This window comes from Lactuca saligna, chromosome 2 (assembly GCF_052625555.1).
Source record: "Lactuca saligna cultivar CGN05327 chromosome 2, ASM5262555v1, whole genome shotgun sequence".
NCBI classification, from domain to species: Eukaryota; Viridiplantae; Streptophyta; class Magnoliopsida; order Asterales; family Asteraceae; genus Lactuca; species Lactuca saligna.
Window position 1 is genome coordinate 155,552,972 of NC_136418.1, and position 14,822 is coordinate 155,567,793.

General features: G+C 35.3%; 2 protein-coding genes and 1 non-coding gene across 3 annotated transcripts; all 3 read left to right on the plus strand.

Moving 5' to 3' along the window:
* The first annotated feature begins 83 nt into the window (after positions 1–83).
* Positions 84–155, plus strand: TRNAT-UGU (transfer RNA threonine (anticodon UGU)). The gene has a single exon. It is a non-coding gene; the product is annotated as a tRNA-Thr (tRNA).
* A 2,312-nt stretch (positions 156–2,467) lies between these two features.
* Positions 2,468–6,584, plus strand: LOC145032261 (protein SIEVE ELEMENT OCCLUSION B-like). The gene is made up of 7 exons (XM_078981013.1): positions 2,468–3,093; positions 3,747–3,863; positions 3,954–4,402; positions 4,491–4,606; positions 4,914–5,056; positions 5,134–5,625; positions 5,691–6,584. Exons 1-7 carry the CDS (start codon positions 2,695–2,697, stop codon positions 6,330–6,332), a joined length of 2,358 nt encoding a protein of 785 aa, XP_078837139.1. The 5' UTR covers positions 2,468–2,694; the 3' UTR covers positions 6,333–6,584.
* A 3,060-nt stretch (positions 6,585–9,644) lies between these two features.
* LOC145030278 (uncharacterized) lies at positions 9,645–11,520 on the plus strand. The gene is made up of 5 exons (XM_078978670.1): positions 9,645–10,271; positions 10,357–10,606; positions 10,678–10,934; positions 11,027–11,227; positions 11,305–11,520. Exons 1-5 carry the CDS (start codon positions 9,645–9,647, stop codon positions 11,518–11,520), a joined length of 1,551 nt encoding a protein of 516 aa, XP_078834796.1.
* Positions 11,521–14,822: the final 3,302 nt, after the last annotated feature.

The window sequence follows — 14,822 nt, forward strand, 5'->3', positions numbered from 1 at the left end:
ACAGAAATCGGTACTTTGAATGGATATCTTTATAAATCAGTTGTAGAAAACAAAAAAGCGGTTGGTGGCTTACAATAATAAAAGCCCCTATAGCTCAGTGGTAGAGCGCCAGTCTTGTAAACTGGAGGTCTGTAGTTCGATCCTGCATGGGGGCAGAATTTTTTATTTTTTATTTTTTATTTTTTTTGGGGGTATTTTTCATTGTAAACTTCTTATGTTTTCATCTTCTACCTGTCATCAGTCATCAATGGCTTCCTTTCTTCAAAAGCTTTTTAGATAAAAGCAATCCAGTACAAGCCTGATTACCAATCTAAACAGACGAATTCTCTCCCCGTCGTCCCATTTACTCGATCCCAAACCCGGACCAACCGTCGCTCCGATCCCCTTCTTCAATGGCCTACCCAAAACTACTGATGAATCAAACCCTAATCCTCCTAATCTTTCAGCTTTCTACCCGACTTTTGCGTTTGAGAGTTTTTTGAATCCAATTTCTCAACTTGGGTTTATTCAACATGTTGTACCTGAAGAAGACATTGTTTCGGGCAATGATGAACGAGGGATTTGGGCTGATAGTGTGAAGAAGAAGAGAAAGAAGAAGATGAACAAGCACAAATTGAAGAAGCTGAGGAAGCGTCTGCGGAGGAAAACATAGTTTCATTTTCTTCAATCTGGTGAGGATGCCAGGTTATTGTTTTTTGCTGGTTTTCTTATTGATTCAAGAGAAGAATCTACCTTAATTTCTGTAACATCCCCTCTTTTGATTTCACTTTCCGGAAATACCAATTTTCATGACCTAATTTTATTTCATTTATCGAATTGAAAGTGCTTAATAATTCAGATTTGTATCAATCACGTGGTCTTTGATCTAATGGTATCTCTACAACCCTTAGCCTTAGGTTGTGAGTTCAAACATCAATATCAGTTAAATGGTATCTTTGTGTTTTGAATTTTGGAGGTTTCAGGAGTAATTTGATATGAATTGAACTTACTGTCGTCTATCATGTTTGATGAGCCCTCGATTCCAAGTATAGCCAAACTATGCCTACTGATACTATCTTGCTGGATCTTGTTGTGCTATATGTGTTTTTGTTCTGCATCTCTGGCGCCCTTAAAATATGCATTCTATAAGTTAATTCCATTTTCTGGATGCTAGAGATGATAGATTTCAGTTTTTAGGCAATGAGTTGTGGTTGGATTAACCAAAATTGCTTTTGTTGTTTGAGTATATGTGCTACGAATAATAGTTTGGTAGACTGGCATTGATAAGCTACATAGTTCCTAAAAGTTTCATGGGGGAGTTTGGTTCACATATTGTTTTGGAAGAAAGTGGATTCTGTCAAAGTAATTGAAATTTGAAGAATTTGGAATATGTCACGTCATGTGTTTGTGTTTGGTTGGGAGGAAATAGAATGGAACATGGGTTTAAGAATCATCTTCAACACACGTGGTTTTAGAATTGAGCCTTCTCCAAAAACATCAGCCTCTCTGCCATCTCAGTCCCTGGTCGTCATCCTCATCCTATTAGACTTTGGTACATGAAACAACTATATATAAACACTTGATATAAAACCTAAACACATGTTTATGCTAATTTCCACATTGGATACTTAATGATTAATCTGAGCCAACATCAAGCAAGCAATCTTAAGAACAAGAAGCATCTGTTCCTTTTAACCATTCCCCAAAAGCTTCTGATCAACCGCTTGTTTTGGATCCTCCGAAGTCATCACATTTCTCATCCATTCCACCAAACTCATCTTAGATGTCCACTAAAAAACTCATTGTGTTGACTTTGCTTTCTACCAATTCGTACTTGTATGCTTCTCCACACCCACCTTTTCTGATGATTTGTAGGGATGCAACTCCGTCGTCTTTATCAAGAAAAGCGAGTTTTTCGGCTTTAATAAGTTGTCTGAAAATGGGAGGCGTGCCTTTAATCTTATTCAAAATCATTTAATTTAAAGAGTATTGTTACCATGGTTCCGCATATAATCTGATTGCAAAAATTAATTGGCGAGAAGTCAGAAAAAAGAAATGATCGTGCTAAGGGTTAAAGATTATCACTGTGATTTAGAAGGCAGGAGTATTATGGTTCATTTGTTTATTATTATTATTTTATTTTTAATGATTTTAAAATATTAAAAAGGATTATCAAATAATAAAAACTGTTTAAAAAATAGATTTGGGCAAATCTCATATTTTAAAACATTAAGAAAGGAAAATATGATATCTAGAGTTTAGATCATACAAATATGATATTTAGACGTTTAATAAGAGTATATATAAAAAATTTCTTATTTTAAAAAGCACAATTTTTTCCAAAATAGTACACACGCAAGAAACACGTTGTTTGAAACTTTGTGGTTTTTAGATTCCTAGGCTCCAAATGTTAAAAGTGTAAAGAGACAAATCTTGAGCTTAACATTAAGTTTTTTTTTTTTTTTTTGACTCCAATGTAAAGCAAGGAAGTTGATTCAGCTATATACCTGGACTACCTTTATTCCATTTTCTAACATGTATTTAAACCCAATCAAGGTTACCCTCAAAACCAAACTACCAATAGCCCCTCCTCACCTTTCTTCCATCAAAATGGACCGATAGCTGTCCACTTACACCGACAAATCACCATCATCTTAACACCCACCAACCCCTTAACGAGCACCAATCCATTAACAGGGACTAGCTACTTCATCAATGAACCCAATGCAGCAGCAACAGCCACATCTAGTGGCTCAACAGCTACTGGATCTCTCAAGCAAACCATTGCAGCACTTAATGGGTCTCAGAGACAAGCCCATGATGAACTCAATGGCAAATCCTATGATGAACCCAATGGTGAATCCAATGGCAAACACAATGCATACCACCCGGTTGCCCAACCAGATGGCGACATCTGTACACAATCCACTGATGCATCAACAAAACAGAAGTAAAAACAACTACATTTTTAGTGCTTTGGATGACAATGTGATCACGAAGCAAGTGGTTGATACTCATCTCCCTGATGGCAATGATGTTGATGTCAAACCACTTCTCGACATCGTGGAAGATATAATCCGATATGCCACCATTAATGTCGATTCCACTTCATTGGTATTAACATTTTTGTTTATCAATATGTTCACTTTTTATCTATTAATAAGACTTTTATTACTAACACGTGTTAGGTATGCAGTAATCGAAGAAGAATAGAACTGAACATTCCTCATGGAAACTCATTCCTTATGAGGTTTTTCTTTTTCATTCATTGATGGAATGGAATGATATATTATAATTGTAAATTTCTTTTATTTATATAATCTTTCAATTAAACTAATGTTTTCCAAAATTTTCAAAACTTCAATTAGATTTTTCTTATTCTCCAAGAATAAGTAGATGTTTTTTTCTCTTAAATTTCATGCTATTTATTTATTTGTCAAAAAATTTAGATGATAAATTATATATATATATATATATATATATATATATATATATATATATATATATATTAAATGATATGAAATACATTTAAATGTAATTTATTTAACGATATATCTTTAATTTGGTTACAGTTTGTTTTATGAAGCAACCCTTTTTCTATATTTATCAGTTTAATTTTACTTAGTTTTCTAACTATACATAACAAAAAACATATTTGAATGTTTCATTATAATCCTTCAAACCAACCAAACATTATCCATTTAATTATGTTATTCATTCCATTACATTATAAAAAACACGCCCCGTTGTTCTTGAATTTGGTGTAGGCTGAGCATACAGATGTGGGAAAGGTCGAGAGCAAACTGGGCAGCAAACCCCACGAAATGAACACTGTTGTGATGCTTAACTCATTGTCACATGTAATCGAAAAACTTGCTTCCGAGGTATATTACTATTCCCATCCTAACAAACCAAAATGTGATAAAAAAAATAAAAAATAAAAAATAAGAAACTAATTTTTGTAAATATTTCAGATGTCCTTGAGGTGCTTAAGTGTCGGGGATGGACACACAACCGCTCTCGCCCTATTGCACATGGTAGGAAACTTCCACTGGGATGCAAAACTGGTGTTGACACTTGCAGCTTTTGCTCTCAACCATGGGGATTTCTGCCTTCTAGGTCAAATCCATTCATCAAACCAACTTGGAAGTTCCATGGCTATTCTAAGACAAGTTCCAATGATGATGGAGAATTCAGCCTCTTTGAAACCTCGATTTGACATCCTAAATAAACTCATTCGCTCTGTCCTTGAATTAACTCGATGCATCATGCAGTTTAACGAGCTTCCATCTATGTATGTTACTCCTGATGTGCCAACCATGGCTAAAGCTTTGAATATTATACCCACCGCTGTTTACTGGAGTTTTAGAGGGATTGTTGCCTGTGCTACACTGATTACAAGCATCACTAGCAATGGACATGAGTAAATACTAAATAATACTTTGATACACTGCTTAAAATCTTATATGAAATGAGAATGTGTATTGACTAATGAGGTTTGTTGACTTCAGGTATGGGAAATCATCCTTGGAGTTGCAGCCATGGGAACTCTCCACCTTAATCCTTAGGATTAATCAATTAGATGAGTTTTTCAAGAAACAACTCGAAAATTGCCACCGTGTTGTAGGTATGTTGTTGATGCTTTATACAAATAATCGCAACATGGTTCATTGGTTATTAATATATAGACGAAGATGTTGTTTCTTTTTGACTTAATATAAACAGATTAGCTTAATGGGTTATGGTAGTGGAGGGCATGCTTATCCATTAAGACCTCATTGTTTAAGCTGTTACCCTTTAACCAAACTCTTTTTTTTTAATTTCTTTTTAAAACATATTTATCCATTTACCACTTTACACATACAATGCATAAAGAGGAAAAAAAAAAAAAAAACATCACCTAAGGCAACTATATTCCTGTATGGATAATGTAGGAGAGAGGAGGGAGATGGATTTCAGGAACTCATTCAATCAGCTATTTGAGACAGTCCATATCGACAACATGAAAATCCTCAAGATCTTAATTAGTCCAAGAGATGACAATCTGCCACTTTTCGATGGCGCGACTAAGAAAAGGGTTTGAACAATGATTTATACTATATTTACATATATTGACTTATATTTAAACGCAAATTCTAATTTACATAATTACAGGTCAGCCTAGAAGTTCTTAGGAAAAGGAATGTGTTGTTGCTGATATCAGGGCTAGACATGTCTAGCGATGAGCTGTCCATTCTTGAGCAAATTTACAGCGAGTCACGAATTCAAGGAAAAAGAGGGGATGCTCTGTATGAGGTCCTATGGATGCCTATTGTGGACCCCTGGATAGAGTACACTGAAGCAATGAACAAAAAGTTTGAAGAGATGAAGAACAGAATGCCATGGTTCTCAGTGTACCACCCTTCCATCATTGATAGGGCAGTCAAAAGGTCAATTGGTGACAGGTGGCACTTTAGGAGCAAGCCTATACTCGTAGTGTTGGACCTACACGGAAGGGAGTTGAGCCCCAATGCAATTCATATGATGTGGATTTGGGGAAGCAATGCATTCCCTTTCACAAGTGCTAGAGAGGAAGCCTTGTGGAGGGAAGAAACTTGGAGGCTTGAGTTGCTAGTCAGTGGCATGGACCCCACCATTCTTAACTGGGTGAGTCTGCTTCTTGTTATATTCTTAAATACATACTAAATATTGACTTGTATTTTGTGTTTTAGATAAGAGATGACAAATACATCTTTTTGTATGGAGGGGACGATATTGAGTGGATTCGCAAATTCACAAGCAATGCAAGAGCCATGGCAACAGCTGCACGCATCCCGTTAGAAATGGCGTATGTTGGAAAAAGCAAGAAAAGGGAAAATGTTCGTAGGGCGATTGCCGCCATCAATGTGGAAAAACTTAGTTACACCTGGCAAGATACCATTCTGATTTGGTTCTTCTGGGCACGAATTGAGAGCATGTTGTTCTCCAAGATTCAACTTAAGAGGGATGATGATCAAGACCTTATAATGCTACAGATCAAGAAACTACTGAGCTATGATAAGGATGGATCATGGGCTTTGCTGTGTAGAGGATCACAGATTCTAACTAATGGACATGGATCCACCATGTTGGAGACCCTTACTGGCTTTGATCTATGGAAGGAACATGTCCCTACAAGGGGTTTTGATTTGTCATTTAGAGACTATCATGACAAGCTTTATGTTGCAGCGGGTTACTGCTGTCAATTCGAGTTTCCTATTACAGCAGGTAGAATCCCTGAAGGCATGCGTTGCCCTGAGTGTCATCGATTGATGGAGAAATACACTGCTTTCCTTTGTTGCCACGATCAAACTGGCCTTCTTGAACCCTATTGAAGAACTGATATTCGCATCAACTAAACTGGCACACTCTACTCGGATGCCAGTAAGTATTACGAAGTGAATAAACAGCGGTATGTGAATGTTGTTTTTGTCTTCTACTATGATAAGATTGTAATGTGTGAAGTCAGAAGTGTGTGATTGTTATTACTTGAGTGTATCCTGGTGGATCTAAACTGCATTATGGGTTAGAACCACTATGTAATAAAAATGTTTATGAATCTTATTATAAGGTCATTGTTATATGTATTTGATATTTTGACACTACACTATATATTATGCTGCAAAATGCAAACCACTTCTCCTAAATTGTATTGGATAAATTTGATAATCAGGTAAGTCGCTAGGATATGATGGAAGAAAAGATAGAGATGAAAATAGATAACTAGAAATACCAATTTTAAATGAATCTACTTACTAAACTGTGTAATTTCAATCTCATGCTTGTGTAAAATGTAAAAATGTTAGCATTATTTATTTACAAACAGAATCAACTAAACAATCGACATTCATCCGTTAACAATCCACAAAAATAAGTAGCAATTGTAACAAATCTTACGGAACGATTGGATATCTTTAACACGACTACAGTGTAGGTTGAAATCATCGTCAAAGATGGGTATTTTTACTCTGGAAACAAATAAAGAGCACATATACAACTCAAGTTAATACTTGATTTATGAAAACTTTGTATAATTTATGAATCCGTTCGAGGATTTGGAAATCCAAATTTCGACGAATAGGAGTACAGAGGAGAAGATACCTAATGAGCCAATTCTCGATCGACTGTTTTTTTGTTGCTTTTCTCCAGCAAACAGTTCACGTAACCGAAGTTACGAACCCTTGATTTGAAATGGATTAGCGAGGGAATAGAGTTTAGAACATTAAATATTTTAAGAAATAATTAGAAATTCGAGAAATCTTTAAAATAAGTTAAATAACCACAATTTTAGATGACATTAAAAATTGAAATTGACTGAAAAGTAGAGAAAAAACGACGTTAAGTGATGTCAATGGGCCGAGAAATGGGCAAACCTATCTGGGAACTGGACCTAAAAATAGGCATTGGGTTGTCAAAATATATATATATATATATATATATATATATATATATATATATATATATATATATATATATATATATATATATATATATATATATATACCGTTTACCCGCGCTAAGCGACGAGTGCGAATGATTTTTTTTCATAAAATAGTTTGTAAAGACGATTAGTTCAAATGATTAAAATTATACCATTAGAAAAAGAAAATAAACTATCCAAACAATCAAACTTCTAGAATTCTTGATTGTAGAATAAATTTAACTACTTTGAATCATAATAGCTATCCAAACATCCTTCCTTTGGCGACTTAAATAAAATCAACAAAATCAACAACTTTAACCGTTGAAAATGGCTATGAACTTGATAGTCATTATCTTCTTATTTTGCATCACTATTTTGTCCATAAACCATTAGATGATATTCATTGTATATTTGTTCTTTGACGCGACCATGTGATAAAAAAACTCATTCGATGGGTTAGTAATACCCGGTGTTATTTTTAAGAGCCTAAGTGTGGGTGGAGTAAGGAAAAAATAGTCATTTTCAAAAATATAACTAAGGTGTTAGTTTTAATAACCCATGGATTAGTCATGTCAAAATAATAGTTATAACTTTCGCAATAAATAAGGAAATAAAGCTTTAGTGTGCAAGGTATTTTAATACCTCTTCCGGTCTTCCCTATATAAAGATAAAATTACGTAAATGGTCCCTGTGGTTGACAAATTATAACACCGGAGGTCCTTTTCAAAGTTTGTGAGCACCATGGGTCCTTTTGAGAAGAAATTTGCACATGAGGGGTCCTTTTGGTAAACACCGTTAACTTAGAGACGTTACTCTCTCTCACATGCTCACTATGTGAGGGCAATTCGGTATTTTTCATCTTTGCCACACTATTGCTTTTCATGCTCATAACCCTACGTTAGTTCATCAATCACTAGCCCAAAAACCCTTTTCTCCTTACGATTGAAGAAATTGCAAACAACCATAATCACGAGCAATATCTCCTTCATCTTCGTTATTGTTGAAGTTCATGCATAATGGTTTTTAGTATATGGAATCTTCGTTCACGTTTTGCCCCTAAACCAAACTTGCACGAAGAATATGGTAAGTTTTATCATCAAAATACAAAGTTTATCTTAAAAAATGTTATAGTTAGTTTTTTCCCCTCCAAGGTAACAATAAAGTTCTGATTTTTATCAGGATCAGTAGAAAATTTTTGTTCCTTCAAAATCCATCACAGTGGGGCTTTTACGAAGAACAGAGGAATAAGATATATTGATGGAATAGTTGATTATTACGATTTCGTTGATATGGATTTGTTTTCTATTCACGAGCTAGCCGACATGGTTAGGGAACTTGGATATAAGAATGGTGAGCCAATCTACCTTCATTTTCATACACCAGGTACTGAATTGGATTTTGGGTTAATGCCTCTGGTTACTGATGGAGATGTTAATAACATGAGTAAATATGTTAAGGAAAATAAAGTCCTTCACATTTACATAGAACATGGGCAATCAACACTTAATGAACCTATTCCATATTTTTATGATGCAAATGAAGGTCACCTATTGGAAGATGATACTAAATTAGATTCATTTGAAGGCCTTAATTTTTGGGAAACAAATTTAGATGATGATGATTTGTTCAGTATGGATGATAAGAGTGAAGATGGGATTATAGATGGTAGTAACACAAACAATGAAGAGAGTAGTGATTTACTATATGATGAGAACAACATCTTAAATGAACCAGAGGTTGACATGACAGACTTTATTAGTGTTTTTGACCAAGAAGTTGACAGAGATCCAAGTACCATTCCAATTCTTGATTCATTTGACAATGGTGAAGATGAACTGAATGTCATTGATACCCAAGTTCTTGATTCTGGGATAGTTGCAGGGGACAAGAGGAAGGAAATGTTGAAAAATCTTGCAAAGCCAATTCTTTGTTCACTAGAGGAAGTTCATCAACCAACATTCAGACTTGGTCAAAGATTTAAGAATAAAGAGGATGTGAAGCAGTTGGTGAAACTTCATTCAATACATACTAAGAGGTCCCTTTATTTTGAAAAAAAATGACAAAACAAGAATAAGGGTAAAATGCAACGGTGTTGTTCCAGACTTTAGTCAATGTGGGCCATGGATAAAAAGCAAGATTAGAAGCAAAAAAAAAAAGTTGTTCAGTCTACTTCTTCCACTTGCCCTTGGTTATTGTTTGTTTCAAGGAGAAATAGTGAAGAGGAATGGATGGTGAAAAGTATACAGATCACAACCGTGTTCATACTAGAGAAATCAAAGCTTGCACAACAAATTTCATGGCTAAAAATCTCATTGGACAAGTGGAGAGGAACCCTACTATTCCTGTTAGTGCCTTACATGAAGAGCTGCAAAAAAAAAAATACGAAGTGGGGTTTTCAAGGATGAAAGATTCTAGGGCTAAACAAATCGCTCAAAAACAAGTGTTTGGGGATTTTCAAAAGCAATATGCTTTACTCAGGGATTATGGATTAGAACTGATGAGATCTAATGTTGGAACAACATTCAAAGTAGATGTGTACAGTGAACCAAATCCCAGTTCACAGTCTAGAACCTTCAGAAGAGTTTATGTTTGCTTGGGTGCTTTGAAGTTGGGTTTTAAAGCAGGTATGAGAGATTTTTTGGGATTTGATGGTGCATTCTTAAAGGGTCCTTTCCCAGGTCAAGTTTTGTCTGCTGTAGGTCTAGATTCAAACAATGGAATCTACCCTCTAGCCTACAGTATTGTTAAAGCTGAGACTAAAAGTTCATGGAGTTGGTTCTTAGAGTGTTTAGCAGATGACCTAGATTTAAATGCATCTTCAAACTTCACCTTTATTTCTGATAGACAAAAAGTAAAATTCTTTTTAGATTGTCATAACTGCTATTTCTATTGCTAATTTGTAAACTATCTAATTTATGTTTGTTGTTTTAAATTAGGGTATCATACTTGCTATCAATCATATGTTCCCAAATGCTGAGCATAGATATTGTTTACGACATATTCATGAGAATATGAGACTGCATTGGAGGGATACAAAGTACAAGGACTTCTTATGGGACATTGCAACAACAACTACAATTCCACATTTTGACAATGCAATGGAGTTGTTCAAGAAGTATGATGTTATGGCACATGATTGGTTGAAGAAAATTACAACAACACATTGGAGTAGAGTTCATTTCAGTGGTTTGTTTTTTCCGTGTTATTATTGCACTATTTTTATATAAATTGTATTAAATGTATACAATCTTATATAGGAAGGGCAAAGACAGACAGCTTGACAAATAACTTGTGTGAGGTATTTAATTCAAAAATCATTCATGCTAGAGACAAACCCGTGATAACTTGTTTTGAATATATTAGAGAATACTTGATGAAAAGGATAGTTGTTGTTCAAAAATCCATTGACAAATCTAAAGGACCACTAACACCAACAACTACAACCATTTTAGAAGGTATTAAGAAAGAAGCAACTCAAAATGTGTGCATTTTTAATGGTGCTGAGAAGACACAGGTGACCACTCCAAGGAAGGACCAATATGTGGTCAATTTGAAGGAAAAAAGTTGTACTTGTATGTATTGGGAACTCACAGGCATTGTTTGTAGTCATGCTGTGAGTGCAATTTGGGACAAAATCAAGTATCGTGGAAAAAAGTACCTGATATAGAGGCATGGGTTCATCCAGTTTATTGGCTTCAAACATGGGCTGATATGTATAGCCATAAAATAGACCCTATTAATGGAAAGAGCAGGTGGTGCAAATCAGCATGTCCTTTTATACTAATGCCCCCTAAACATCATATTCAGGTAATCTTTAAATTTTAAACATAATACTCAGGTACTAGGTACTATCTGGTTCTAATATTTTTCTTTTTTATTTTTAGGTTGGGAGGCCAAAAAAGAAGAGAAAGAGAGTTGTAGGTGAGGTTGTGACTACAGGGAAAAACTTGAGCAGAAAGTACATCACAATAACCTGCAGTAAGTGTGGAAGCAAAGGGCACAATCAAAAAAGTTGTAAGGGTCAAGGTGGAGAAAGAGAAAGGATGAATGATGGTGGTAATGAAGTGCAGAAGAGAGGCAAAGCAGTGGCTGATGGGTGATATTTGTTATGTTTGTGTTTATGGGTACTTTGCTTTTGGGTATTTTTGGTTAAAGAATTTTTGACTTTTGCTTATGGGTAGTGTTTTGGTTAGACATATTTTTAGTACAATGCTTTTGTGACATTAGATTTTAATTTAGTTTGTGTAAAAATCATGTTTTTGTGAAATTTGATTTTAATTTAGTTTATGTAAACATTATATTTTTGCTTACACAAATGATACTAGAACTGTTGCTTGCATGATGTTATGTTAATATTAATCCAGGAAGATGCAGTACTCAAGAAGCAGTTAACAGAAAATGGTATCCCTCATATGAAAATTACCAAACTAGCCTTTATTGATTCTAACATGGATACACACCATAAAGTAAATCCCTTGTGAATACGTAAAGTAATTCAAAAATATACCAAATTGCCCTCACATATTGGGCATTTGAGAGAGAATAACATCTCTAAGTTAACGGTGTTTACCAAAAGGACCCCTCATGTGCAAATTTCTTCTCAAAAGGACTCATGGTGTTCATATACTTTGAAAAGGACCTCCGGTGTTATAATTTGCCAACCACAAGGACCATTTACGTAATTTTGTCCTATATAAATTAGGATAGATACAAACTGACTTGGAAATGCGATCAGATATAGCTTTAAAGAATTATGAACTCTATATCTAAATGGTATAAATAAATAGTATGTCAATGATCCATTAAATAAAACAAAGAGGGAAAGAGCAAAAAAAATGATGTCAAATCAAAAATAAATGATTGATTAGACAATTGATTAGATTGATATTAAGGGGGTAAATTTTGTTAAGGGGCACTTATAGCACAACCCTTTTCAAATTATTTATCGTTGTGCAGATCATCACCACAACCTCCAAAGACTTCCATTTCACCACCTTCCCTAAAAACTTCATCCATGTCTTCCATGCGTTCTCTCTATCTGAAACCCTAAAATGCGTATTAATCCATTTTCACCTTCTTCATCTCAATGATGGCGATGTCTATCTCAAAAAATCCTAAAATCTCTATTTTTTATTTATATCGTAATGAAGATGTGGTAATGCCTTTTCCGCTACCAGGTACCCCTACAGCCTCAATCATTTTGAAAGTCTTCCAACAACTACCTTCGTTGTCACAACTGCTTCACCACTGGTAATTAAGGTTTGTTTCTTTTTCCCCTTGGCCTTCTTCCTTACAATAGTCTTCCTACTCTGTATTTGTCACAAACTTATGCCTTCTACTTGTAGCTTTATTGACTTTTGAATGCCATATCCTGCTCTCTTTGATAAAACTTCCTGGTTTGACATATTTGAGCATTGAAACTATCATACTCACATGCATGCACACATAATTAGCTAAAATTTAACAATAAATAAGAAACAAAGAAGATGCTATCAGTTTCCAACCGTAGTGGAATCAAATTAGATTTACCAACCAATATGAATAATTAAGATGTAAGTCCCATCTAGTCAGTCTGCATACAAACTACCAAAAATTAGAAAATGTGTATAACTAAAATTGAATATAAACAACCAAATATGAGAAAATATGTATAAAATATTGAGTTACACATACTATAAACATTTTGACATATGATTTCCACATATGATTTCATAGCCTAAATTCGAACAATGTAGATTCATTTGCCATTGTTGTTTGTAATTAAAATTTGAACAAAGTTATTAGTTATGTAGAATATTTTTTTTCAGAAATAATTAGAATACCTCATAAAGGTATGAAATTCAGTCACCCAATAATATGCTCTTTCCCAGCATTTCCACACATTTATGTAACCTCAAACTGTGAAAGTGAAACATGGTTATAGCTTCGCTGTCACCACCTTCCCTAAAAACTTCACCCTCAGACCGATGGTCAGAACTAGCGGACCATTCAGATGCTTGAGGATATATTGAGGGCTTGTGTTATTGATTTTGGTGGGAGTTTGGACTCCTACCTTGACCTATCTAAGTTTCCTATAACAACAACTCTCATTCTAGTATTGGTGCACTGCCTTTCGAGCTTCTATACGGAAGGAGTTTTCGTACACTGATGTGTTGGGGAGAGGTTTTCCATAGGGTCATGGGTAGGAATGAGGTAGTCATGGGGAGGACTGAGGTTGGCCACAAATCTCATTAAGCAGATTATACAAAGATTGCAGACAAATCAGAGCCGATAGAAGAGCTACGTCGATAGACGGTGATCCGAGTTAGATTTTTAGGTCAAGAATGTAGTTTTGTTGAAGGTATCACCCTGTAAGGATGTTATATGCTTCAAGAAGAGGGGTAACTAGGTCCCCAACTTATTGGAATATTCTGAGTGATAGCCAAAGCTGGCAAGGTAGCCTATCATTTGGATTTACTGACGAGCATCGCCAGATTCATAATACCTTTCATGTTTCCCAACATTAGAAATGTGTAGCCAACAATTAAGAAGTGATCCCATTTAATGACATTCAGGTATATGTGTGGAGAGGTTGGTAGCAACTTGAGACCAAAAGATAAATGCTATGTGCAATAAGGTGGTACCTTTGGTCAAGGTCCAGTAGCAGCACTGGAAGGGTTTCGAGTGGATTTGGGAACCCAATGCAGAAATGCGGGAGCAATACCCAGAGTTATTTGCAGCTGAAGACTTCGAGGACAAAGTCTGATTCAAGTGAGGGAGAATTGTAACACCAAGTTTTCGGGTATGTTCCTTTTAAGTAATTTAATAATTTGGATGATTGGATCTTTGGTCGCCATGGCGTGGCGATGGAGTCTCATGGTGTGGCCAAGGGTAGAGTTTTTCGTGGACTCTAAGTTAGCGCCACGACGTGGTATATATTCGCCACGACATGACTGTTGTTTAATTACAAACTCTAATATGGGTTTTGATACCCTATTAATGGGAATATGATGGATAGGGTTGCCACCGTTAACCTCATTCACTCTCCCTCAGCCTCCAAGAGGAAACCCTAGCCTCGATTGCTAATCTTTGAGCTTTTGTATGTTTTGGTGGCATTTTAAAGAAGAAGAATACATCTTTGCGCTTGGTTTCAGCAATTAAAACTTCTTATCTACCTTAAGCACGTTTCTGGACTTTTGTGACTCATAGAGACGGTATTTGGAGCAACATTCAGTTCATCGATCTTTCGGACATTGAGGTGAGTTTTCCTCACTATAATCGTGGGTCGAAAGCACCAAGGCCGTCCCACTAGGTTGTATAATGTATCCTGGTATATAGGATGTTGTTATGTTATATTGATCTGTAGATCTTCCTGTTTGTCTATTGCTGATTATATGATTATCTATTTGATGGCTATATGTTT

Excerpts from the sequence above, each read along its gene's own strand:
- LOC145032261 (XM_078981013.1), top strand. The coding sequence starts at position 2,695 with ATGAACCCAATGCAGCAGCAACAGCCACATCTAGTGGCTCAACAGCTA. Across the intron at positions 3,864-3,953 it reads TCGAAAAACTTGCTTCCGAG|ATGTCCTTGAGGTGCTTAAG; the intron begins GTATATTACTAT and ends TAAATATTTCAG. Across the intron at positions 4,403-4,490 it reads ATCACTAGCAATGGACATGA|GTATGGGAAATCATCCTTGG; the intron begins GTAAATACTAAA and ends TGTTGACTTCAG.
- LOC145030278 (XM_078978670.1), top strand. The coding sequence starts at position 9,645 with ATGGATGGTGAAAAGTATACAGATCACAACCGTGTTCATACTAGAGAA. Across the intron at positions 10,607-10,677 it reads GAGTAGAGTTCATTTCAGTG|GAAGGGCAAAGACAGACAGC; the intron begins GTTTGTTTTTTC and ends AATCTTATATAG. Across the intron at positions 11,228-11,304 it reads CCCCTAAACATCATATTCAG|GTTGGGAGGCCAAAAAAGAA; the intron begins GTAATCTTTAAA and ends TTTTATTTTTAG.